Source organism: Salminus brasiliensis, chromosome 7 (genome assembly GCF_030463535.1).
Source record: "Salminus brasiliensis chromosome 7, fSalBra1.hap2, whole genome shotgun sequence".
In the NCBI taxonomy this organism is placed as follows: Eukaryota; Metazoa; Chordata; class Actinopteri; order Characiformes; family Bryconidae; genus Salminus; species Salminus brasiliensis.
In genome coordinates, this window is record NC_132884.1 from 35,748,108 (window position 1) to 35,775,615 (window position 27,508).

The window sequence follows — 27,508 nt, forward strand, 5'->3', positions numbered from 1 at the left end:
CAGAACAAGCACAGATGATATGATAAGTGGATTAAAAGGGGATAATGCAGGATAATGATTCTAAACACCTCAAAATTCACAATGAACTACCTCAAGAGGTGCGAGCTGAAGATCTTGCCATGGCCTCACAGTCCCCCAACCTAAACAATATCATAAATCTGTGAATAGACATTAAAAAGGCAGCATAGCAGAAGGTCACAGAACCTGAAGGGTAAGACATTGGTTGAAATTCCCCAAATAGGAACCGAAACTGCTAGCTGCTACAAAAAGCATTGCTGTGATACTTGCTATGGGGGGGGGGCGGTCTTATGAAGTATTGACCATGCAGAGGCTCTTTTCCTTTCCCGAATCCCGAGCCTGGTCGCTTTGCCATCAGTGACCGGAATCTGAGAGTGCACATTTGAAACACAGTCATACAAAAGAGCTCATACAAAAGGCAGAAGGTGAGTAAACCAGAACCAGCACAGATTTATGATAAGAAGTTAATTAAAATCTTTATTTCATTACATGTGTTACATTCAATACCCAATGTGTTTCTTTAGGACACATATATGATAGGCATAAATACAAACGAGCGTTCTTTTTTGTGCCTTTCCTAATAGAATGAGTGAGCGAAACTTCACACCCTCATATTTACATGTAAAGTCCAACTTTATACAAAGTCGATGCCTTCGATATTTACAGCAAAAAAGAAAAGGACGTCTCTAACCAACCAACTAAAGGCCCAAGTCTTGTGCGTTGGAAGAAGCGGTTCATTAAAGTTGGTCTTGTCATAAAAACAGGGGGGGAAACTTCACTAGCTCTTTGAGAGGGACTTGTGATTTTGCTTTTTAACAGACACAAAAAGGGTGTGATGTTTTAATTGTTTTCAGGAAACTTTTGACTTATTTAATGATGTTCTCTTAACATCAAACCATCCAATTACAGGGGATGAGACTTTTATTGACTGATTTATTAGACCAACACAAGACTTGTCCTTTACTGACTAAAGGCAATTCCTCTTTAATCAATGGAGGGAAAAAGAAGAAAGAAAAAGAATGAGCAGGTTAACCTGAATGAGCATCATGGACCAGGTACAGTAAATGTTTTAACAGTCATTCCTTTCAGTCGACTCTTCTCTGTAGTGACCTGTGTTTTTAAAAGCTATGTGTCGAAATACGAGACACTACAAGCATCTCTCAGTAAATGAGAGACAGAACATGATTTCCTGTGGAGCAAATTCTCTCTTTTTTTTCTCGAAATAAAAAAGGACAAAAAAATGTCTTAAAAAAAAGACCAGTGTTTCTGACATCCAGCAGAAATTGCAAAAGAAAAAGAGTGGCACCTACATTTACCAGATAACTTATAAAATTAAATGAAAAGAAAAGAAAAAGGATCAAAGCCCTTATGACGTTTTGAACTGAAATCGTGTCTGGATGGATGGATCACAGTCAAGCTGAAATAAAAGACACTAACTGGTGAGGGTGACCAAGGTGAAACAAGGAGCAGTGTATCCCACCACAAGTTTAACAGCGCAAAACTTGAGTTCATGAAAAATTATAGTAAGCGCCAAACATGTGGGATCTAGAAGTACTGGAGTGCTCAGTAGTTTATCAATGACAACCATTCTGAAGGACTTCTGAAGTCATCTTTACAACCGTTACATAAATAGGTTAAATGGAAAAAGCCAAACATGTTAACATAAACATATTAAGGACTTCCGTGAAGTCAATGTCCAGGGATGACAATATTTGAGAGTGTGAGAGCACGAGAGGAAGAGCGCGAGAGAAGGGAAAAATAATAATAATAATAAAAAAAAAACAGAAGAAGAAGAAGAGGAACATAAAGCTGAGGTCAGCTTGTTGGAGTGCATTGAATTACATGACCATGTCAATGCATATGAAGAATGGTAAAACCACCTGAGTTTGAAAAGAAAATTATATGTTATGCATCAACACAGACTGGCACTATAGTGTATGTGTGTGTGTGTGTGTGTGTGTGTGTGTGTGTGTGTGTGTGTGTGTGTGTGTGTCAAAGTCAATCTCCACATCTACCCCACCCCACTGCTGACACTGACATTAGTGTTTCGTAATAGATAGTGTTCTTAGAGTCAAGTGTCACATCTACCAACTATCCCTTCTCTGTTCCAGTCTTGGATGATGTCAAAATAAAAGCATGTGAAATACAGTAATGAGAAAACGGAAAAAAGCATCCATTCTGGCATCAGCGTCTGGACCAGCTAGGAAGTTGACGGGAGCTTTGGACAGCTCAGAAACTATGGCCATTTGGCAAATAAAAAAATTAAACAAAACGAAAACAGTAATTCTCCAACAATCATGGAGAACAGCCTCTCATTTCTGTGTGGGGGTGGAGGTTGTGTGTTCAGGGATTGAGGCTAGTCTCTCCGACCTCCTGGAACAGTGATGTGTAGAACTCCGGCTCCAGCTGCTTGTTGCGATAGCGGTTAACGATTTCAGCTATCTTCTGTTTCCGCCGTACGTGAGGAGGACTGTAGGAGTCGCTTTCCAGACGCTTTCTCCGACACGCGTTTATTACCGTCTGTCTCACCAGAAAGCCTGGAAGGGAGAAAAACAGGAAGAGACCGGTAAGATGGAGGCGCTGTGAAGTATTTTCCCCCTTACCCTTTTTGTTCTATATCACTTCGGCCCACCAACATTTTGCCAAAGAGCACTTCCATGACTCCTCCAGATGTTACAAAACAACCCAGATAGCCATCAAAAGAACTGCAGGCCTCCCCTGACTCAGTCAAGGCAGTTCAAGCTGTACGCAATTCCACAATAACAAACATCTAGATGACCCTGAAAACTTTTGGTATAATATCCTGTTGAGGAGTCAAAGTTGGAACTTTCTGGAAGACATGGGTCCTGTTACCTCTAGCGCAACGCTAACACCGCAGTCCACCATAAGAACATCATACTAACAGTCAAATGGGGTGGAGGTAGTGTGATGGTCTGGGGCTGCTTTGATTCAGCTGGAGCTGGACAACCTGTCATAAGTGATGAAACCCTCCCTCAGAAAATCCTAAAGGAGAATGATGGCCCATCCATTTATGATCTAAAGTTCAAGCGCAGTTGGGTTATGCAGCAGGCCAATGCTCTGAAGCACACAGTCAAGACAACCTCTTAATCTGATTGACCTGATCCTGACCCGAATCCGACTAAGATTCTGTGGCCAAAAACCTTCTAGTGCAACTGAATTAAAACAATTTGGCAAAGTAGAAAGTGCCCAAATTCCTCTTAAGGGATGTAACTCAACACAAAGTATCTCAAACATTTGAGTGCAGCTGTTATTGCCAAGGGTTATTATTTTTTGCATGGGTGTTACAGGTTTTGAACAAATCTTTATCTTCATTAAATGGTATGTTCATATGAAAGCTGTGTTTGTTTACTCATATTATATAAAAAATGTTGGATGATCTGAAACCTTTAAATGTGACAAATATGCGAAAACAGAAGAATTCGGAAAGGGAAAAAAACCTTTTCACAGCAGAGTCAAAATCAAACGTGGATGTTTAAATGATGGCCACATGGTTGAAGTCAGCTGGTCAAGCCAGAACAGCTGCACAAACAGAAACCTACCCAGTGATCGCCTGCTGACCACCATGTTGTCCACTAGAGGGATGACCATGCTGAACTTGCCCATGGCTCCATGCAGCTTGATGCGGAACAGACCGGTCTTCAGTGGGTGGATGAAAATGACTGGGACGTCTTTCTCTGAGGAGCTGGATCTAAGATAAGCAGCGCAGTACAATTACACAATTTTAAACAGCAAATCAAATTAGTGGTTGGTGTGGCCTAACAGATAACACCACTACCTGCCAGTGAGCTACCACACCATGTAGGAGACTGGGGTTCGATTCCCTGTCTGGGTGACTATGCTGCACTACACCAATAAGAGTCCTTGGGTAAGACTCCTAACACTACATTGTCCCACCTCTGTAATATGAGTAACCCTGGAAGTCGCTCTGGATAAGAGCGTTAGGTAAATGCCATAAATGTAAATGTAAATGCAAATCAAGTCAAGCTCACTCATCATACGCTACCCATCGCAGGTTTGAGAATTAACAATGTAAAACAGTATAAAAACATTTACTTTTCCTACTTGAGTCAAATTTAACAGTGAAAAGTGTGTCCCAAAGAAATTGTGTGGCTTAATAATTATAGAAGTGGGGTTCGGAACGGTTCAATCACCTAAACAGGCACAGCTAAGATGCCCTTGATGAGGTGTGAGATGACCTGATCCAGGTGTGTGTGCTTACAATGCTATCCTAGATGGCTGCTATGGTGTTGCTAAGTGGTTGCTATGTGGTTGCTATGTTATCCCAGGTGTTTTCTAAGGTGTTTTAGACGATTCCTGCCAAATGGTTGCTGTGGTACCCTAAGTGGTTGGTTGGGTGTTGCAAGTGTGTTTGCATTATTATGTAATAAGAATGCACAAATGTTTGTACTCGCATTTTCATCACTTGTTCCTATGGAAAAATAATCTGTAAAAAAGCTGTTGCTATGCAAAACCGATAATAACCCATAACCCAAAAAAAAAGCTAAATACAAGCCTGAACCGCATTGAACAATCTGGAGTCACAGCGGTTCAGGTTACGCAGTGAAAATCCGACTGCATACAATGTGAAACCAATACTTTAAGTGAATGTAATGTAGAAATTGATATTTGGGACAGCCGGTGGGTCTGTGGAGTTCAGAAGGTTTAAATAAGACAAGGTGTTCCAAAATTTGACAGGCTGTGTAAATTAGCTGAGAGATGAAGATGGCTGGTATTAACCTGGAAGCATTACTGTTGACTGCACTCTCCACTCCTGTGCTGGTCTCTGCCATCAACTCAGACACAGGGAAGTTTTCTATGGAGAGACAAATCACCACAATGTCAGTCAGTCAAAATTGTCTTGCAGTTCAAAGAGGAAGACAGGAATGAAGTCACAGCCCCAAACGTTATTTTTTCAGCCAATACACATTCAATTACTCAGTCGTTCACATAATTCTATGTATTTACAGCAATGGTTAATCAGGGAATGCTGGTGCAACAGATAAACTGATTTATTTCATTTTTTATTTAGAAACTGTTGTTAGGTAGAAGGCCGGAGAGTTATTTTTCTATATTTGCATCAGTAATTGGAAGTGAACAGATGTCTCTGATTCTAGCTTAGAGTCTTCTTTAAAGGTGCAGGCATTTTAAAACTGCACCAATGAGGACACCTCATACAAATCTAACATATCTAAACATATGGACATTTGATCTTCATTTGAACAATATTAGGAGATATATGCTTTATGAACCATGAACATGATAAATCAAACTGCGTCTAAAAAATAAATAAAAAGATTTATGACCACCAAACACTTTTTCTCTTACCAATATCATCATATCGTTCCACCCAGACCACCAGTACTTTAGTCTCTGGACCCAGTGGGGGTATACTCCTGCCTGATGGCAGCTTCTTACTCTTCACTGTGGGAGACTGACACAAAGAGAGCAAGGGTTACACAACGTCCTTTCCTGACTTGGGGAATGCTGAGGGTATCCTGCTTTTAAAACACGTCTTTGTTATCGGATGCGTCAAGGGCAGACATGTAAAGTGAGAAGCAGTTTGCTGTAAAGGGAATTCTGCTACGGGAAAAGCCATCAGCAACTTCGGTTTCCTCGCAGAGCACACTGCCAAACTCTAGAGCTGTGCATTGCTTTGCCTTCTGTTTACGCCGAGCTGCTTTCTCTTTGGAAAGCTGAGAATAGCTGGCTCAAAGTTAAAACACTGCAAAAAGAGAGGGAGTGTAAATATGTGTGTATGTTTACCCGTTGTGCCAGGCCCATGTTGTCCGAGTGGTTGGGGAAGAGCTCCAGTGTGAGGTTGGGTTGTTTCAGCAGGCTTGGCAGCAGCTCCATCTGAGAATCAGAGTCTGCCGTGGGGAAACTGTTCTCCGATGACTCTGCTAAACACGTGTAAATGTAAACAGACACATGACCACACAAATACAAATAGCATCACAGACCTATTTATTATTATATTTCGTAATATATCATATTAAAAATGTTCCCATTTTCTCCAAATTTGGTGCTGGCAATGAACCCAACCCTTTCAGCTCCTTCTAGCACTAACAATACTCCCCACACTAGGAGGGTAAGGACTTAACACATCCCCTCCAATACATGTAAAGTCAGCCTGCGCCTCTTTTTGAACTGTGGCCAAACAGGGAATCACCGGGCAGCCGGAATACTCAGAGGAAAGCACCGGGTCCCCAGCTCCACAGCACTAACTAACAGATGCCTGTGCCAACATTGCTTAAAAGTGATGAGGGGAGAGCGCACATCTGGCCAGCTTTGTAAGTGTTGGAGGAAAGTCTTTACCCTCCTAGTGTTGGGAGCATTGCTAGGGTTAGAGGATCTTTAAACGGGCAGTATCAATTTGGACGAAAACAAATAATAATCCTAATTATTATTAAAATAAATTATAAATCCTAATTATAAATCAAATAAAAATCCAAGTATGCTCCAGGACATAAAACAAAGAGAAATCCAAAGAAAAAAAGTCACTGAAGGTTCTGTATTTACCAGAGGAGTCACTAAGTGAGGGCACCACAAAAGCAATTTCAGTGAGAGCATCTGCGTAGTAGAGCACCCTCTTCTCGCCATTAAAAACCCCAGCTCCAGTGTCTCCGACAGCCACGCACTCATCTGCAGCAGAAATCTCATTCTCAATCTGGATCATCTCATCAAAAATGAATGCAAAATTAATACCACAACGAAGACGATCTGCATTAAAATGACATACTAGAGGCTGTACCTGGTGTATCAGTGCCGCTGGATGTGTTTATTGTCCAGCTAGTATACACACTTCCAGTCCAGCCTGGATGTTGCCCTACTTCCACTGGCCAGCCCAGAGACAACAGCAGCTCCAGAAAATGTGGCTGCACGTTTGCAGAGGACTCCACATTTCTAAGGATCTACAAACATGCATAAACAAAGAGAACCATCATGAACAGGACGCTCACACCTCCTTCCTATAACTGGTTTTTAAATGTCACTGGAAACATATGGACAGAGTGCTGTGATAACATGGCTCGGACTGCGTTTACCTCTTGGCTGCTCTTCTGCCCTGCCTTCATGTAGAAGATGAAAACTGTGTCACAGGGTCGGCATGGCAACAGGTCTAGGTAGCCAATATCATCAAAGAAGCCTGGCACAGCCGAGTCTAGGGCGATGAGGTGAGGAGGCAAACGGCTATTACCTGGCTCCTGGAGACAAAAGACAACAAAGAGAGAGAGTGCATTACTGCTAGTCCATAGCCCATCAGGACCTCTACTTTGAAGCTGCATCTTTGCTTTTTCTCTTTTTGGAAGGGTTCGCTTTGGCACAGATTTTATATTAAAAAAAAAACCTCACATAAAACAAAAACAACTCCAAATGACTCCAAGTCCAAGTAAACACACGCTGAACATATAGAGCAAAGCTCTTCCCTCACTGATTTTTCTCTCAAAGGAACCAAATATTTAACAGAATCAATTTAAAAAGACTTGTATAGAAGTGGTATTTATTATTCTTATTTAATTATATATTCATACACCGATCAACCATAACCAGGTGATGTGAAAAACACTGATTATCTTAATCTACAGTGATATCTGTCAAGGGGTGGATATATTAGGCAGCAAGTAAACAGTGAGTTCTTGAAGTTGATAAAGGCGTTAAAAGCAGGAAAAATGGGCAGCACAAGGATCTGAGCCATTTTGATAAGAACCAAACCGTCTAGACGACTGGAGGGTCAGAGGATCTCAAACATCAGGCCTCAAGTCTTTTATTCTGGTCAGTCAGAACTTACCAAAAATGGTCCAAGAAACGACAGCCTGTGAACTGACAACAGGGTCATGCTGGGCACTTAAGGCTCACTGATGCAATCCATGAAGGCCCTATCTCATAACCTACAGGACTAAATGGGTTAACCACTTGATGCCAGGTAGATGCTACACAACTGTTGTGGTGGCACAAGGGGACCTACTCAATATTAGGCAGGTGGTGCTAATGCAATGTCTTCTTAATTTTATATAATAATCTTTTAATAAGCTTGGTTCCAGGTTTCTCCTGGACACAGCGTGGATGTGTTCAATTCCATCAGCAGCAGCAGCTCACCTGATTTACCATCATTAAGCCCTGATTTACCAAATGAGGAGAACTCTAAATAATACTAGACTCCATGAGGAGAACTTTGAAGATGTTTTAATTAACACAGTGATGGAGAACCATCACCACTTTCTGTAGGAATATTATTAGTGTTTATTCTAATATCAGTGTTTTACTGAGTAATTAAACACTTACTGCCCAGATAAGCAGCTTTTCAATCTAAATTTCAGGTAAAACGTTAAGACATTACTGTAAATTGAGTTGTATGTAATTACATAAACCGCCTGTGATCTGTTGTTTTGTGGACATAGTGGTGTGCACAGCACACAAGTAATTGCAGACCAGGCAAACACCACACACAGTCCTTCACTCAGAAGGTCCAGGGCGTAGCGCAACTGAAAAACAAAATCCCTGTGTTCCAGAGAGATAAAAGCAAGAAGTGTCCATCACATGCTAAACTGGAGATGTAAAATCCACTGTATTTGTTATTTCTGCACTTATTTTTGCCAAATAAGAAAAATCTAGCAATCTATTAAACAGAGGAATGCATTTTCCAGTCCTATAGCGCCCCCTGTCAGTCCATACACTGCGAGTTTGCCACGAGAGGGGAAGATGCTGCAAAGAATCCCTTAATGGCACCCAACAAGCTGGTGTTAGGAAAAGAGAGAGAAGGGGTAAGGTCGAGTAGTTTCTAATACCTTGAGAGCCTCTAGCGACAGGAAGCCGAAGTGTGAGAGGAAGAGGCGAGCAGTCTGGAACTCCTGTGCTGGAGGAGGAGGTTTGCAGTCCGTCAGCGGGTCAGGGAAGGGTTTGTTCTTCCACAGCTCCTCAGTGTTATGCTCCAAAGTTGTCTCATAATCTATCTGCTTCACCATTACACCACGTAGCTTTTCATGCTGCTGCTCCAGCTAAAACAAACACACATATACGCTAGGATTAGTAAAGTGACTTAATAAATGTAATACTCTTCATGAGGAACAAGTACCTACTTATCTCCCACTTTCTCCCTCATCACCATCCTCAACATCACCGTGACATTTCCCCAGAAACAAATACAAACATAAAACCACTCATAGACTCACCTTTGCCAGCTTGATGCATGTGTCAAAACTGGGAAACAATGTTTTGAAGTTCTAGACATATTATTTAGTGTCTAGACAAGTTATTCGATATTTACAATACAGTTTCACCGAATGCTGTAAATTATTTAGTATATATTATAAATTATTTAAAAACTATACATTTTTCACTAACTGCAGTTAATTATTCCATAGCTGCTGTGACGGCAAGTAATAAGGAACTATTCTATAACTATTAAGTATCTTTTTTATATCTAGAATTTTTCAGTAAATTATTCAGTAACTGCAGTGAATATTTTAGCAACTACTATAAACTAATCAGTACTACTATAAACTTAGCAGCAACTGGTGTGAATTGTTTGGTAGCTGCTGTGAATCATTTGTAACTACTATAAATGATTCAGTAACTACTGATTAGTTCAATTATTCAGAAGCTGCTGAAAATGATTCAGTAACTACTATGAACTACTCTGTAACTGCTAGAAAATATTCAGTAACTGCTGTGAATAATGTAGCAATTATTACAAACTAATCAGTAACTACTATAAACTTAACAGTAGCTGTAGTAAATTATTTGGTAGCTGCTGTAAATAATTTGCAACTACTAGAAATTATTCAGTAACTACTGGGCATTTTTCAGTAGCTGCTGTAAAGTATGCAGTAACTACTATAAATTATTCTGCTACTGCTATATAATTTGTGTACAGAGATCCTAACATACACAGCACTACATCAGCACATCGGTCATAAAATTAAAAGTTTCAGTCTTCAGTTTTTACAATAAAACAGAAACCATATCAGTAAGAGACCAAGTACTAATTTAACAAAGAAATAAAAAGAAGGAAACGTGTGCTGAGAGGGCTGATTTGTGACAGTGAACCATTTCCCCACACTCAAGTGTACAAACTCACGAGCGCATCTGGGTACTTCAAGGCTGTAGCACAGGACAAGTAGGATTCCTGTCAGTCAAAAGATACAGCCCAACCCATTCCAGTCACATTTAAACAACTTGTATACAATTTGACTACTTCATATTAATGCACGCAGACCAAACATTTTGAAGAGCATAATCCAACATGCAAAGATAATGACATTAGGAATTTAGACTAATTAGATTAATGTCTAAGCTTAGAGGTATCTTTGAATTATTAGTCTATTCTAACTAGCTAAGGTTTCTTTCTTGGGTAAATAGCAAAGCACTTTGTAAGTCGCTCTGGATAAGAGCGTCTGCTAAATGCCATAAATGTAAATGTAAATGTAGACTCTTCTTACCTCCTTATCCACTATATCATGCAGGTCTGGGATGCTTAGATCAGCTTTTACAAACGGGATCTTGTCCACCTCTTCTGGGAATGGCCGGTGCTTGACATTAAAACGAATCCCTACATCGTTTTTAGGAGTTGGTCGACCCTCTGGAACAAACACCTGCTGTAGGGGAGAGAGAGAGAGAGATATATATAGAGAGAGAGACATTTGATAAGGGAAACCAGTCAAAAGTACAGTGCACAGACTGCTTTCTTTGAAATAATTATTTGGTTCTGCAAAGTATGAAGTATGGCCTCTGAATGGAGGTAAATCAATATGTCAAATGGGTTTGCTGGCAATTATGCAAATGGGTTTACTTGTTTAATGGTAAATTTGTCAAATGGATTTACAGGTAAGACTGAATAATATTTTTGCACCAAACATTAAACCTGAACCCTTTTGATTCCCAACCTTTACTTCTAGATATTTCTGCAATTTTTCTATTTACATATCTACATTTCTATTTTTTTCTCATCTTCTATTTTGTTTAATGGCATCAAACTTTTTTGAAATACATTTTCGAAGTATTTTGCTACTAGTTGCGTGTGTATACCTGTAAACTGGTAAACTGTGATTTAAAAAGCCCACAGCCAAACAGAACGCACCTAACAGAATCCAGATATTTATAGCTTGCTAAATAAAACAATAAAACATGAGAGGGAGTGTGTTATCATGAAAGAACAGTACGGCTGTGACAAAGCAGACACCAGCCGAAGTAGAGTGTCTTATTTCATCACAGCCGTGCTGTTATTTCCCAAAAACACACGACCTCAAGTGTTTGATTGCTTTTATACAGCAGAGCAGAAAATAAATAAAGTTAGAAATAAATAGAGCCGTGGACGAAGCATTTAATGTTTTAATGTTAGCATGTCCTTCCACCAAATTATAGCTAAATCCTTAACAAGCAGGACGCTTCTCAACAAATCCGCTTCTGTGGCCGAAACTACAACTACAACATAATGTGCAATAGATATGACATATGAGTTTCTGAGATTGTGTATTTACTCATATGGGCCTTATTCCAAAGACCTTTCAAAGCATATCTATGGTCTGACTGGTTGCTGGGGTATATCTTACCTTCTGATTGGCCCGGGCTCCTCTGGGCTGATGGAAGAGTTGCATGGTCCAGGCATGCCGACCACACATGCCTCGGATCAGCATTGTGACAGATGGACAGGGGTCTGACAGTAAACAAACAAAGGCACATATGACATACATGATTACTTATTTTCCCCAAACTTACAAAATATTCCCCAACAACCTACTCTCTTGTCATTGTAAGAACTAATAAAGATGTCAGGTAAGCTCATAACATCAATACAGCGTCAATCATTCATTCCTTGAAATATTAGAACTTAATTATATAATTATAAAAAGTTTTAAATAACCTGTGTAAATATTCTGTATTACTGTACCATCACAATAACACACAGAAGTCTAAGGAGGTGCTTCACTCACTCTGCTCGTTACCAAGGGGCTGCTCCAGCATTGCCAGGATGACCGAATTGTCAAGAACGTAATATCTGAAGTTGCTGTGAGAGGTGGACGTCAGACGGGAGTATTTTACTAATGTGTCCTCATTCAGCAGACTGCAGGGGGAAGCGGGACCACTTGGCGATGGGAATGCCCCGAGCACTTGCATTATACTGGAACAGAACATCCACAGAAGTGAGTGGCACGCCAATCATAACTTCAATGATAGTCTTGTACTATATATGAAATGATATGCTAAGCTATGTTGAGCTAAGCTATGTGGCTACTGTGATGTGTAACTTTGATGTAAACTAGCCAATAAAAGCTGGGCTTTTCATAGTTTTTCCCCAAGCCCACTATTAAAGGAATACCAGCATATTTATTTTTTTTACCCCAATTTAAGTCACATACTCAAATGCATTCTTTTTATTATTATTATTTTTTACCCAATTCTCTCCTAATTCAGCTGAGCCAATTAACCCACCCACTCACTAGGACTCCCCCCCCATCACTTGCAATGCAACACTAGGAGGGTGAGGACAAGCAAATCAGCCACCGCCTCTTTCTGACCTGCCGCCAATGCAGCATCGCTAAGCAGCCAAGGCGTTTGGAGGAAAGAGACAGCTCCCCTGCTCTGATACCAACAGATATATGATAGCCAACACATGCCTGCAGCATCACACAGGGACAGCGTCTGCTCAGCCACAAATGCATTCTATGCCACCTTTAAAATAACTGTATTAAGGCTTACAGATGTACAAGACACAAACAAAAATCACATCTTCAACTCTCACAGTATAATCTCACAGAATTAGGGGTCAAACTTACCATGACAAAGTAGCTTCAGCTGCATCTTTGACCCTCATGGACGCGGGGTTATGCTCTTTGTCACCTTTATACCTCACTTCCTGCTCACCTGTCTTTGACTTGCTGCCGGAGATGCCCAGTTCCACAATCTCTAACACCTCTATCAGGCAATCCTGTAAGACACAAAGACAAGAGACATGCACTCAACCAAACTACATCAGAACGGTGCTACTGCATATTTACAGCTTGGGGGCAATTTTTACATAATGTAATTACACTGTAATTACTAAATACAAATCTACAGCTGCATGGCAATTTACAAAATTATTATATTTGTATGACTTAATGCAATAATTGCACTATTATTTCCACCTGACCTACTGCTTTTACAACAGTTTCACTCTCCTCTCACTCTGGCTCCTAGTAATAATATTTTATCTATAGTCTTACTACCTCATATCTCCATAGTGTAATAATGCATATGCTGCTCTTGTACATATATCCACATTGGCCCTCTTTACTTTATTGTTCTTATCTTAGCTTATGGTCCCTGCTTCTATAAACCTGATATAGATATAACCCCCTCCCCCATTTTGAAAGACTATTTAAACTTTATTAGCATGAACTACATGTCCTTAAAGCTTCCCATATAGAGGGAGGACACATAAGAAAAACCTGGTAACTTCATATCTGCGATACCCACAAACTGTTCCCATAGTCCATCTTCAAATGAGCATACCTTCTCATTGAGCATGTCAGGATGTTCTGTGAGCCACACACAGAGGCACTGGAAAGCAGCTACGATCATGGAGTGCAGGTCTCTGGAGTGGAGGGGAGCGGGCCGACTGCACTGGTACACTATATAACCACAAACGGAACTGACGGCTCGCTTACGATCGGACGACTCCACGCTCGCCTTGACCTAGCAAAATAAAAACAAAAAAGAAAAGTTCAAGAAAAATTCATTTTTCAGGTTTCCACACAGAACACACTGCATTACGACCAGTATAATAAGATTACGAAGTATCATACAGATTACGAAGCACCCATCGATTATATTTAGGTCTTTAGAGTTCGATTATACCAACAGAGTGACCCAGTAAGAACATTACTTTCAATAAACAGCAGCTGTTTCACCCCTTTAGACCCAACAGCATTCCAGAAAAGTCTTGTGGATTCTCTACAATAATTGGAGTCAGATTATATTTAGGAAAAATTACAGGCACATTTAATTTTAAAGGAGAGTCTCATCTCTTTAATATGAAGTCAAAAGCAACTATTAAGTGAAAAGATTAGTCAGCTCAGGGCTGATGGATAACTGGACACTGAAACTGTAACAGGCACTGTGATTTAACGCTACTAAATAAACGAAGGTGCTTAAAACTGTTCTTGAGTGATGCCCAAGAAGAACCACTTCGGCTGCATAATGAACCATGACTGTAACAGATGTATGAGTGAAGGTCCTCCACACTCATTTGAAGCATCCTTTATTTTTAAGAGTATAATGTAGAAATTACAACTCTCACAGCTAGCCTCCGTATTTCTGTAAAAGACTGGAGTTCAGGATTTGCAGCAGTAAGTGAGAACCGAAGTTACACAACAAGGAAGAGCCAAAAACAAATCTGTCTGGCTTTTATTTTGACTGCTAAACGACCAGAGGAAGCTGAGCGCGTCCTCATTCAGTCAGTGAGGCTGAGAGGCTGAGACAAGCTGGAAAGTGGAAAACAGAGATAACAGACGTGCAAACTCAGCTGATGTGTACAGGATACGAACTGCATAAACCTCATACTGTGTGAGATTCATGTTTGTCTACTGAAGTTACTTTACTCGCAGTGGGAAACAAACTCGGCCCTGCGTTCAGTAAAGCACCTGAAAAACCATGAGAACACTCCATCACGACTTAACCTTTCTTCCAGATCTTCACTGCTGAGCAAAGGACCACTCAGATTCCTCTGCTGTTTGCCAGATGTAGACAGGTCTGACTACTGTTTTAAACATTGTGGTTGGGCCTCAGCCTCTGCAGGGTGGTTATTGTAAATAAAAATATATAAATATGTAAATGAGATTAAAATTCAGATTAATGCTACATACCTTGGCAAGTCCAGCAAGAAGCTCGAGAGCGGCGAGTGAGATGCTCATATCAGATCTCCACTGAGGGTTTAGTCTTTGGGTGACCAGGTGGATGCTGCGGATCAGCAGGCCAGCCGCCGTGTCTGTGTGGAGAGCTGGGATATAACACACAGCACGCCACAGAGAGCGGGTTAGTGGCACACACACACGCACGCACCCCAAGCCAAGCGCAAACACACAGCCAGCAGCCAGTAGTGTCATACATACAAGCACAGGTATGCACACATGCATGTGATTCTTCAGGCTGATTCTTCAATTAGAGGAACTTTTAGATATAACTATTTATCGCACCAACAAAATCATTAAGACTCCCATTTTTTAATTAAACATCTCAGGTCAAATAAAATAATACAAATGTCAATAAATAAATAAATAAACAAACAAACAAATAAACACAATGGAAAAAATATATATTCTGTATTACAGACTTGTTTGGGAAATTTTTGAATATATTCCAGTCCCCAACCTTACCGTCATTACTGTACATAAGTCAGTCTGTGATGTCTGTAAGTTTTTTTTTTTTAAGTAACACGTCTATATTCTAACCATAGAAGCAAAGACGGACAGTGGAGAATATTAGAGCCATTAGAGAAGAGTGACATTTGAGAAGTCTAGATGTATTCTTTTTAATAATGGAGTAGATATACTCAGCATCATTACCTGTTGTCATTTTGTCATTTATACTGTTACAGCAATATTTTACCAAATAAAAATAAATAAATAAAAAAATACATCATAATTTAAAAAAATAAAAAAATAAATAATAAAAAAAATCTGTTAGGAAAAAACATGACCTAGTGTTCTTTTTCATTAAAAAGTTAAAAAGATACTATTACTGCAACACATCATTACCAACACAACACTGGTTGTGATGGTAATTATGCCATTTTCAGTTTTACCATCAATAATATAATTTTTTTATTATTATTATATTATTATAATTATTATTATATTATATATTATGTATTTATATATTATGTTTAGAAATGCAAAATTTCACAGTTTTTCTGGGCAATATCAGAAGCCTTGACTTGGCAATGAGATCTAAAATGTTTTAATCCTATATAAGCTCAGTCTTGGACATCATTAAGTCTTTACTCTGTAAAAGCATTTAAACATTGTCTTGGCATAATTAACATTTCTTTCCAAAAGTTAAAAGTGGTAAAAAGAGCCCCCAATTGAAGAATCACCCGTATACCATCATAACGCTGCACTACATCACAGTCATTCACGTCTACATAAGTGATCAAATCAACAATGAATGGCATTCTGCTACAAAACAAAACAGAGTGCAAATGGCTTCAGGCAGTTGGCTGAGAAAATGAAGTCTCGGTTCTGATGGCAACATCTCCTGCTACATACAGATTCAAATACGAGGCAATCAAACAATCAGCAAGAAACACTTTTTAGACCATGCAGCCTAAAAAGATACCATGCCTTGTAGACAAAAAGCACTTCAGAGCCTAGAAATGCATGTTTTTCAATATTCAGACGAGCCACAAGAAAGACAACATGTATGGAGCACACAAAGTCGATTTCAGCAGATGCTCTTCATGATAAAATCAACTGACGAGCTGAATCACATTTATCTCCAAGAAGAAACCAATCATATTCTGGTGAAGACAAGCTGAATGGGTCTTTACTAGATCATCTATGACCTGTTGTTCTGCAGTGTGTCAGTAGTGAGTCTCCCAGGACTTACCGTAGTCTCGCAGCAGTGCCTGAGCAGGTCTCTCACTGTCTGGAGTGGTGGCCTCTGAGCTGCCTGCACTAGCATTGCTAATTCCACTGTTATTGCGACTGTGGCTCTTAGCCAAGGAATGACTTCCATCCACACTTCCCTACACATGGCAAAAGAGACGGAAGACAGCGCTACAGTTACAACAAAAAGAAACTTTTTCTGAGCAAACATTTGCTGTATTTTTAGAGCTATAGATCTACTTTTGCATTAAAAAATAAACAAACAAACAAATAAATAAATAAATAAGTGGACCCTTTAAAACATCATACTTCAATGCTTCCTTTTGGTCTGGATGCCTTGCAATTATTAAGGGAATAATTTATTCAAATGTGTATCAAAACATTTTACAGGAGAAAGCGAGGACAGCAGCAAGGGATGTTTGGGTGATGCAACAAGACAGTGACCCAAAGCACAGAAGTAAATTAACTAATAAAAGATTGAATAATATAATGATTTGTCCAAGTCATGAACTAAACCCCATCAAGAGAACTGATGAGAACTCTACTTTATGCAAAACATTCTGGAAATACTAATGAAGACGTGTATATAGGAATGGGTCAAAATTCCTCCTCAATACTGTGCAAACCCTATTTACAGAGGATTGCTGCTAAAGGCAGATCTATTAAGTTATTAAATTCAGGAGTTCACTTGGGGAGTTTTTTTTTTGTTTACTTGTGCTCAATCAAGAAAAAGCAGCACAACTTACACTATTCATACTTTTACACTACCTTTTGGACAATTTACATAACAAAAATTAAAAGTCAACTTACTACTTCAGCTTGAGCACCTATCGACTCCAAAAGTGCAGAATCCTGAACAATATTCAGCATTGCAGCTGTGGACAGACCATAAATGTACATTTATTCATCTGAATGTCTGAGTGTAACAGGATGCTGCATGAAGATCTGGATTTTTCTAAACAAAACTGAGACATCCGATTTCAACATGAATTACAAAAAAAACCCCCAAAAAAACAAACCAGAAACGCTGAGGAACAGAAACATTGAGGAAACACACCTAGTATCATCTGTGTGTTGACTGGGTCTGTTTCTGTTTGCAGGGCACCAATCAAGACATTGACCAATCGCAGCTTTAGTGAGAGGAAGGTAACCGCTTTGTCATGAAGCGAATTGTCATCATTGCTGAATTTACCCTCCAAGAGAACCTGAAAATGAGATTGAGAAAACCAGTCAATTACTTATGTTGGCGTGGTTCACAAGAAGGGTGGTATCAAAAAAATCCCCATAGAGAGAAAAGTACCTTACTGAGTATTACTATATTGACAAAAATCAAAATCAATGCCCAACGTGTTAAAAGCTTGCAAGTTAACAAGCTCATTATGCTCATTATGCCAAAACAGTCCTGGGAGTAGAAGGCTATTTACTATGATCAGCTTTTTTGTCCGATCCTTAGTTGGTAGATGGAACCATTAACAACGGCCGGTTAAACCTCTGTCAGGGTGTCTATCAGTAATAAAGTATTACCTCGGACTTGACATTGCCAAAATGGTGTGGTAGAGGCAGCATAGATAGCAGAATGTTAATGGAAGCTCTTCTTAGTTCAGTGGGGTTCACATATGACTTAAATTTGGTCAGTTCACTGTAAACAAACAAACAAACAAACAAAAAACAACAAAAACAATCAATGAATCGCTCAATTAATTCACAAAAAGAATTGTTCAAGACTTTCAAAGCAATTAGTTGGGTAGTTTAAGAAACAGCTGTATTTTCAGTCACTGTATAAAGACATTTTGGCCCTCTATCTAAAGCAGCTATTATGATGAAGCATGTAAGCACTAAGAATAATATATTAAAGCACATTTAGAAATCATGGATCACTATATGTATAGTGAAGTACAATTTGTCTGTCCTCACCGATCAGGTAAAATAATTTCCAGTGCAGATATAAAGTACGGAACCACTACGTTGATCCCTTTCAGATCTGAGCAAAACAGAGCTGAGGAGTTCAGAATAATACTGGCCAGAACTGGTCTGCAGATAAAGTCGGAAATCTGAAGGCCCTGGATGAGGACCATGTAGAACCTGAAAGACAAAAAGAAGATATTGCATGAAGGATGAAGAAAAGAGACAAAATGAATCAAGTTAATCAAGTAGTCGTTTAGGGAAGAAAAAAAACCCTCATTCATATGTTCATAGAGCACTCACAGTATCGAAGGATTAGACCAAGTTCTTGAGGATTGTGAATATGGCAAGAACAATACATAATACATAAACCATTAGAAACAGCTGTGTGAGATATATTTGTCCAGTAGTAAGAAGAAAGCCTAGCAAATTGTGGGGGATCGTACTCATCCAATTTTAATCCGCTCCCTTTTGGAAAGCGTTATAGGGTGCCTCTGGTCACAAGAAAATTTTTTCCATATATTAGTAAAATATAAGTAATTTGTCTAATAATTCCTAAGTCACTTACTGCTTTGATGGAAATGTAGCTAATTTTAGGTACTGTAATTACTCTAAACTGGGGGGTTGGAAGCTGGTGTTTGCTATTAGGTGTGTTTTCATGTGTTGTGTTTGCCTTTATAGGTAAACTCTTGCCCTGCTATTTTTATGTATGTATTTATTTATTTATTTATTTATTTATTTATTTATTTATTTTTATATTGTGTAACTTGGTCAAGCCAAATACAAATTCCCAGGGTTAGACAATAAAGTGTCCTATTCTACTCTTGATTTAATACCAAATGTCAAATGAATATAACTACAGTGAGTTAAAGGCCAAATATATTCAACACATGAAACAAAGCAGACTACAGAGAAGGAGAACATAAACTGATCATGTCATGTGATGCAATACCAACGTAGCTTTCATCATAGCTTAATGAAAACTGCTGAGAGACAGGATAATGACAAATCCTTCCTGTAGTCTCTCTGACCGTCGCAGATACAGGTGGTAATATGTTTGCTTTACTGATCATGCTTTCATAACACCGTCTGGCATGGGATTCAGAACATTACAGAGCATCAGCCTAAAGTTTAGTATAGATAGTTCTTGGGTAAAATCTATAATTACTGCACCTGGACAGGTAGACAGGTAAAATCTCCTCTCCTGTTTTTTTGCTGCAGAAGATTCTGCACAGCGTTCCACATGCCTCTGCTCGACCAGACTCGTAATTGTCAGGAAACTCATTGGCATCAAACAAGGGGTTTGAGACCATGGTGTCTGTAGACATCTGAGAGCCTTTCCTCCTCAGTTCAACTCCAGCCTGAGTCGCAAGGGCTGAAAAAAGGAGAAAGAACGAAAAAAAAGAAGAAGGAGAAGGACAGGAAGAGCAGCAAAGTCTAAGTGACATTTTGTACGCCTACTATTTATATATATATATAAAAAATAATAAAAGAAAGAAAGAAAGAAAAGGTCTTAACAGGGATTACAGACAAAGAGATCCGCAGATTGAAAATCTCTCCAGAGATCATGGTTCCACCAAAAATACTGGGACAATTTACTGTCAGTTTAAAGTATCAGGTAATAACTTGTAAGTGTGATCATTTAGACAGATCATTCCCCAATTTTTGTTAAATATTTAATATGTAATTTTACATCGTTTTCTACCCGATTTGGAAGGCCAATTACTCAATCCCTTATTCATGTGAACTCCCCGATCACTAGCAATGCCTCCAACACTAGGAGAGTGAAGACTAGCACATGTCTCCCCCAACACACAAAGTCAGCCACCAGCTTGTCTTCAAACCGCCACTGATGCAGCATTGCTAGTTAGCCAATGTGCTCTGAGCTACCAGATGCTTGTACTGACCGGCATCACACCAGCAGTGATGTGGGGAGAAAGTTCCATCAACCCACTCCTAAAAGAGAGCAAGGCCAATTGTGTGCTCTCTGACTTCAGCTGCTGGCGGCAAGCAGCATGACCCAGGATTCGAATCACCTTAGTACACTGGACCACTCGGAGCCCCCCATTCCCACCCATTTTAACAGGATTTCTGCCCTGGTCATTCGGTTGTTCAAAGCATAAGATTAGGCCATACGTTTCATTATCTCTGGAAGACAGTACATTTTATTAAGATTTCATTAGCTACTTTAATAATATATTTAATAACCGCTGCCACTATATCTCTTGATAAGAGTGTTTGGTTTAAACCATGCCAAAATAAGTGGCTTTGAATCTGCATCTTTGAGAATGATGAAAGAAAATAATAATAATAATAATAATAATAATAATAAATACAACAAAATAAATAAATAACAAGCTCTCCTGGTCAGCCTCCCCGTTTTCAATCCCAGAAGTTATTTTAAGTTACTGTCAGTCAGCATCTCTGAGAAACACAATAAAGGGCACAATATGGCAGAAACAAATTGCACAAACATCCACGACATGCAGAAATATCCATACAAAACGTAAAATAAACAGAACTTCAAATGAGAACAGAAGAATCAAATGAGAACCAAATCAATAAATAAATGAATAAATAAATAAAAGCTACATAAGAAAAACACCAGGCGAAACTGAGGACAACGTTGGTTGTTGTGTTTCTTTGGAGAAGATCGGTTAGTAGAGGTCCTTTAGGTGGATGATATGGGCAGCAACTGGTTGTATGATGGCGGGTTAAGTTGCATCCAAAAAAAAAGGATCAATCACAACAAACATTCTCAGCCCTTTGGTGATTGTTGGACCCAGTGATTATCATTTCATCTGGGGAATTTCAGAATATTTGTTGCATTTGAGCCAATGACATTTGGGCAGCAGTCAAAATACTCCCCGGACCCCTAATACCAGAACCAAGCAGTGTATGGTCAAATCTCTTGCCCCAAGAAAACAATACTGCGACAACAGAAAGAGTGACAGTGTCAAAGCAAAAAATAAATAAATAAATAAATAAAATAAAGAAAATGAAATCAAACAAAATGTAACCAAATATTTGCAACTGGTAAAGCTTGTGTTCCTACTTACAAGATTTATAAGAAAGAAGAATTTGGAAAAATGTTGCTGCAAGATAACAGAGATAAAATGGAAACAAATCAAAGAACAGCAGTAATAGAGATCCAGATACTATGAAGAATGTCAAAACAGTTCTTCATTTTTGTTTTGTGTCTTTAAATACCAAGATAGGTCTAAAGCTGAAGCTAGGAAGCAAATGCAGTGGCTATAACATGATACTGAGCTTCAATTATTCATCATGCATGAGTAGAAATGAAACGAAAAGGAATTAATCAAACATAAAATGGACATTTAGCTTACCTAAAACTACCCACATTTCATCTCAGTGGTTCAACATTCAGCTCAGAATACTGTTCAATGAGTTCCTGAAAATTTCACCTAAAACGGTTTGCTCTTAAACTGTGGCAACGGTCTGTAAAATAAAAAACACGCTGCAAAAATCACAAAACACATCCATCAAAGTCAAAATCAGGGTTGCAGTAGTATACCATTGTATAGTATACCATGGTATAAAAAAATTGATAGCTGACTGATACACTTCTGCCAAATAACAGTACTAAAAGAAAATGCAGCCAAACAGAGAGATTAATGGAGAAAACTAAAGGAAAAAAAATGTTGTCACCTCAAATGCAGCTTTCTTATTTATTTATTATATTTTATATAATTAACAAAATACATATTTATTGTTCTGGTGTCATTCCTTTAAGTGTCAATGTATAAAACAAGAACAAGAAGAGAAAAACTGTGAAACAGTATAACCATGACATTTTCTGAGACTGTTATCATATCGCGGAAATCTCTTACCATTGCTATCCTAGTGCTGCACGGACGCTACACAAATTCACTGAGGCGATGCAAACTCAGAAATGCTGGAAATCCAATCCAAACACAACAGAAATGTTGTTTCCGGAGGACAATAAAAGCAACTGGAACATTGGATCTACACAATACTGCAACCAAACAAAAGAAAAGCTACATGTCTCTGAAGAACATGTAGTGTTCTGTGTGAGTCTATGTAAAACGATCTATGTATACTGTTTCAGATTCAGCTATAAAAAAAAATAATAATAACAAATTAACTGAAACATTATAGTAAAGTCTACTAAGTGCCTATCAAGCCATTAAAACATCACTTGTATTTGGAACTTCCTTCCATATTATTGGCTATGAAGTGAGCACAGTGCTTGTGTGTATGGATTAAAATTTATGAATTAAATATGTGATCTACTGAGTTCCCTCTGCTATTACACTGCATGTCTGTTTAACAAAATTCCACACGTGTGTGCATCCGGTTTTAAAGCATAGATAGATTGAATCCAGTGACAGAACATGGAGCATAAAGAGGTCAATCGTTGGCTTGGTCATAAACCCATGATAAAACCATGGTAATCATAGATAGACAGTTCAGTTTACTGGTATCTAGTTCTGTGTGCATTTCACGTATTATCAGACCACGTCCTAAATCTCACACGTCTGTACTTTACTAATTAATGCACTTCTAAATGTGGTGCTCAAACCATTTAGTGCAGCAATATCTGGTACAAGGATGCAGCCTCAGGGTTCCACTCCCTTTCAGTGTCCTCCAGAGAGGACACTTTCATAGTGTTGTGACTGAATTTGCATTCGCATTCTGAATTTTGCATAATGTCCGTGAAGCACAGGTGTTGGGATTTTGATGGATGTGTTTCATAATTTTGCAGCTTGTTTTTATTTTGCAGTGAACTAGGCCTAGGCTTTCTAGGACCCTGTATCGTGCAACCTTTGTTACTACATGTTACTCTGAAAAACTGACATTCTTTCTATAAGCCCAGTCTGGTTTCCAAAGCAGTTTCTCAGACTGTGGATTTCTTTGATTACAAGGATAAATTCGATTGGAGGTGTTCACCCACATATTAAACAATGTGATCATTAAGCTAGCAATTACTACTACCACTACCATCAACAGTAAAAATGATGACGATGATGAAGAAAAAAAAAAAGCTCCACGTATGACCCTCTGTCCTAGTATGTGGTAATTAAGCCCTAAATATTGCAAGTGCAAAAATGCTGGCAAGCATTCAAGGATATGAAACAGAGATTCAAATAAATATAGGTACAACTTGGCAAGATTCCTATGAACATTAATATTCACTTATTTGCAAAAGAAAGGTCAGCATCTCTGAAGGAGGTCCCTGAACAAATTAATCTTAAGAAAATGTGAAGCTACGAGACAAAAGCGACACACTGTAAACATCCTCATTTCTTACCTAAAGGCCGATTTATGCTCCTGCATCGAATCAACGCAGAGCCTACGGATACGTGACTTACACCATTGTGATACTTTATACTCTGTGCCTTGTTGTGTTTGCGTTGCTCTGCAATTACACCTCCTAAACACTAGTCTAGCAAGGGGGGATGGAGGGTGTTGGCTTTCTTGGTGCACTACAAACAATTATGACTGAAACTGAGGGGATTACGTTGGAGTTGGGCCATTTGAAGTTTGTCTGGCCACTGAGAGACATGAATGAGAAAATTTGGTTTGTTATCTACAAGCATTTCGCTCACATCAGTGTACACACAAATCCATGATCCACGGTCGTCCAACTGGGGAGGTGCATGTCAGGCTATGGCATAGGCTTTGACCCAGGTTCGGTGCAGAAGCATAAATTGGCCCTAATTTTATAGGTCTCGGAACACCACTATGATTAAATGTATGTAATAAGTTCAGGATTTATTTATTTATTTATTTTAATTTTCCTCATCAGTCACATTCAAATACTTCAGCACACGGCTAAAGCGATACTACTGGGTATTCTGAGCTGAGACCAATGCTAGCACTGCTTCACAACATTACAGCTACATGTCACAAATGACTCCAAGCTCCAAATGTTGTACAATCTTGCAGGTAGGAATAGCCTATTTTGTATGAGGAAAACAAGAATGGAAATAAAACACTAACAGGAAAAGGAAGAGAGATAAATGAGAAAAGAAAAAAGAAAAGCAAGTTATTGCAATAGGATGTTAATAACGTGTTACAGGTCTAAGCCCAGTGAACATCTTACCAGTCATACTACTTTCTCTGCTGAGGCCAGAATGGAGTTTACAGTGGACCAGTGCAGCGTCAAACAGCCACTGACCAAACAGGTTCAAAACACTGTTGACTTTTGGCCTGGTGGGAGCAGGCAAGGGCCGCGGCTCTGAGCTCGTCTGGTTTGGACTGGAAAGGGGAGAGGTGGAGGAAGGCTGATGCGAAACTTTGGATTGGCCAGTCTGGAATAGAGAAGCAATTAATTACTTAGAAGCTTGAAAATACACTCAAACACTATAATTACTATAATTACGTTAACTCTAATTACATCTTAGACTTTGTACTTATGAGCACACTGTAACTCAATCATTTCTCATTCATACTTTTTATTCAATTCTCTGACTGTGTTGATATGTAAAATATACACTTCATGTTCAAATGTTTGTGGACACTCCTTCTATGGAACGCATCTGGCTATTTGAAGATGCACCCATTACTGATACAGATGTGCAAATACACACGCACAGCTTGTCCAATCCCTGTAGAGAAGCACTGCCAATAATAGGAATCACTGGAGCAGATAAACATGAACCTATTGGCAACGTGCCTAATGCCAGAGGTGGGCTAGCTAGAGGGGTATAAAGCCCATCAGCATTGAGCTGTGGAACAGTGGAACTGTGTTTTCTGGTATGATGGTTGGTGCTCCAGCCAATATTTTTTGGAGGAGTTGGGGAGCTGGGGATGAGGTGGAGTGGTGATAATAAAGCATCATGACCTCACTAATGCTCTTGTTGCTGAATGCCATAAAATTATCACAGCAATTCTCCAAAATGAAGTAGAAAGCCTCACCTGGACAGTAGAGACTCTGGACAAAAGCAGGATATTTAATATATAATAATAATAAAACAAAAACAAGAAAAAAAACCAACTGATTTTGGAAGAAACCATTAACAAGCAGATGTCCCAATACTTTTGTCCATATCTTGAATTAAAATCAAAGTAATTTTACAGCTTTATAAATTAGCAGAATTATTTTATGGTTGTATTATGTATTAAAACATGAGCGTATTTGACAGGTTAGAGCCGATACTTAATATGAAGGTTCTGGGAACTAGACTCTATATGTGTTATTAGTGTTATGATAAGAGTTATTATATAAAATAGGGAAAAGCTTGTTTCTGCCCTTTTTGTATTGTAACTTCCACAATTCTACAGTATAACAATATCCATATCCACTATGCTGTACCGTTGTGGTTTTGCTAGTTGTCTTGGTAACTGCTGTGGGTCTGTGCCTGCGGCTGTGAGGAGGCGTGGTGTTGGTAGTCGTCGGGGGCGGTGGCATGCTAAGTCTATTAACAGGAGTGGGCGGGGCACTGTCTGACCGAGGCCTGGATATACCTGGCAGATTAAAAAGAAGATTAAAAGAAGAAGAAACACACATGCATGTGCACACACACACACACAAAACCAAATGTGACAACGACCAAGATAAACACCTGTAAGCGTCACAAAGGTCAAACCTCTCACCAAATCTGGCCTTCAGCTTTGGTGGTCCAAGCATACTCACAAGGAGATAAACTTGTCACCATAGTGGCCGTTTCAGAACAGATCTGGACTCACATTCAGCCATTAAGCACCTGTTTAAATCCCCAACATCTGTCCACGCATCGTTAGAGCATATCAATTGTGCGTTCAGTTGAAGAGCTGCTTTTACTACAGTATCATAACTGTAAGCAAAGTAGGAGATCTATATGGATCAAACACCTGGGGCCATATTTATGAAAACATACACAGAATCTCCATTAAACATACAAAATCACTATACCTCCAAAATGGCACCTTCACATGGGAAGGAAAACACCTTTATTTTCAAAAGTTAATGTAAAAAGATTTGATTCTAAATCATTTTGGAGAATTGGTCTATTGGTTCATCAATCAGGACAATTGTGACAATGTAAATACCATTATATATATATATAATCAATAATGGCCTTTTTGTCAAATCTATGCACACCTGTTACTCATAAATCAGAGTGTGCCAGTGAAATCAATGTGGGATTAGCTCCCATAATTATTCATAATAAAACACTGATGATTAACCTCTTAAGAGCCATTCTTCCACTGCCAAAGCACACAGTCACATCTGCATAGGTCTCCAGTGGCTAAGCAAACGTGCAACACTTAACAGCAATGCCAAGACGCTAAACATTTGGGAAATAGGTTTTATTTACTGACTCTGTGAACTAAATAACATTGTGCTATGTTTTAGGGGTCCTACTTGCTCCGCTCCTGTACTGTGCACTCTTCAAATAAAAAGGGTTCTTTGAGCGATGCCATAGAGGAACCATTTTTAGTTCCAAAAAAGAAACATTTAGACACAAGAGATGAGTGTGGGTGAAGACTTAATGAAGTTAATGTAAAGATGCTTTAGCAATTTTAAGCTTCTCTGCAATTCTCTCTTTTACAAACATGGTTCTTTGTGGGACCAAAAAATGGTTCCTCCATGGCATCGCTCAAGGAACACTTTGTAACACCTTTAGATTTCAGAGTGTACTTTAGAGTGTATTCAGTGACAAAACAAACCATTATAAAAAGTCGAATTAATTTGATTAATTCTGCACTACCTCTTCTGTCCACTAGTTGTCATGAATTCTTATTCTCCCTAAATTCCCTAAAGAACACTACCTCTACAATGAGTGTAGAAGCACATGCATCATGTTTCAATTACATAAATATTGATTTTTGCATAAATTCGTACTCAGCAATATTGTGATGTCCACATACCATTCATATGGCCCCAGATAGTTCCACATTCAGATCTCAACTACAGTAAGTATTGATTGGGTGAGTACAGCAATCGGTCATTGATTAAAGCTATTCTAAAGAAATTCTTCCATCCACAGATAGTCAGAAAAAGTGCAAACATCATCAGA

General features: G+C 38.9%; 1 protein-coding gene across 10 annotated transcripts in view; it reads right to left on the bottom strand.

The window, feature by feature from the left end:
- Positions 1 to 468: 468 nt before the first annotated feature.
- ralgapb (Ral GTPase activating protein non-catalytic subunit beta) overlaps positions 469 to 27,508 on the bottom strand; it is a 44,420-nt gene continuing 17,380 nt past the window's right edge. For 2 of the 10 annotated variants that reach the window (XM_072684788.1, XM_072684780.1), the window contains 24 exons: positions 25,822 to 25,973; positions 24,610 to 24,817; positions 21,581 to 21,616; positions 19,695 to 19,896; positions 18,534 to 18,701; positions 18,144 to 18,258; positions 17,677 to 17,824; positions 17,430 to 17,494; positions 16,621 to 16,759; positions 14,880 to 15,013; positions 13,528 to 13,710; positions 12,810 to 12,961; positions 11,967 to 12,154; positions 11,586 to 11,689; positions 10,476 to 10,628; positions 8,823 to 9,032; positions 7,083 to 7,241; positions 6,791 to 6,950; positions 6,559 to 6,681; positions 5,803 to 5,939; positions 5,365 to 5,470; positions 4,777 to 4,852; positions 3,579 to 3,727; positions 469 to 2,555 (listed from right to left, as the gene is read on the bottom strand). In XM_072684788.1, coding sequence (XP_072540889.1) covers positions 2,362 to 2,555; positions 3,579 to 3,727; positions 4,777 to 4,852; positions 5,365 to 5,470; positions 5,803 to 5,939; positions 6,559 to 6,681; positions 6,791 to 6,950; positions 7,083 to 7,241; positions 8,823 to 9,032; positions 10,476 to 10,628; positions 11,586 to 11,689; positions 11,967 to 12,154; positions 12,810 to 12,961; positions 13,528 to 13,710; positions 14,880 to 15,013; positions 16,621 to 16,759; positions 17,430 to 17,494; positions 17,677 to 17,824; positions 18,144 to 18,258; positions 18,534 to 18,701; positions 19,695 to 19,896; positions 21,581 to 21,616; positions 24,610 to 24,817; positions 25,822 to 25,973 — 3,461 coding nt within the window. In that variant the 3' untranslated portion in view covers positions 469 to 2,361. Of the gene's footprint in view, positions 2,556 to 3,578; positions 3,728 to 4,776; positions 4,853 to 5,364; positions 5,471 to 5,802; positions 5,940 to 6,558; positions 6,682 to 6,790; positions 6,951 to 7,082; positions 7,242 to 8,822; positions 9,033 to 10,475; positions 10,632 to 11,585; positions 11,690 to 11,966; positions 12,155 to 12,809; positions 12,962 to 13,527; positions 13,711 to 14,879; positions 15,014 to 16,620; positions 16,760 to 17,429; positions 17,495 to 17,676; positions 17,825 to 18,143; positions 18,259 to 18,533; positions 18,702 to 19,694; positions 19,897 to 21,580; positions 21,617 to 24,609; positions 24,818 to 25,821; positions 25,974 to 27,508 lie in introns of all 10 variants that reach the window. The other 8 variants (XM_072684785.1, XM_072684778.1, XM_072684786.1 and 5 more) reach the window with 5 other exon arrangements.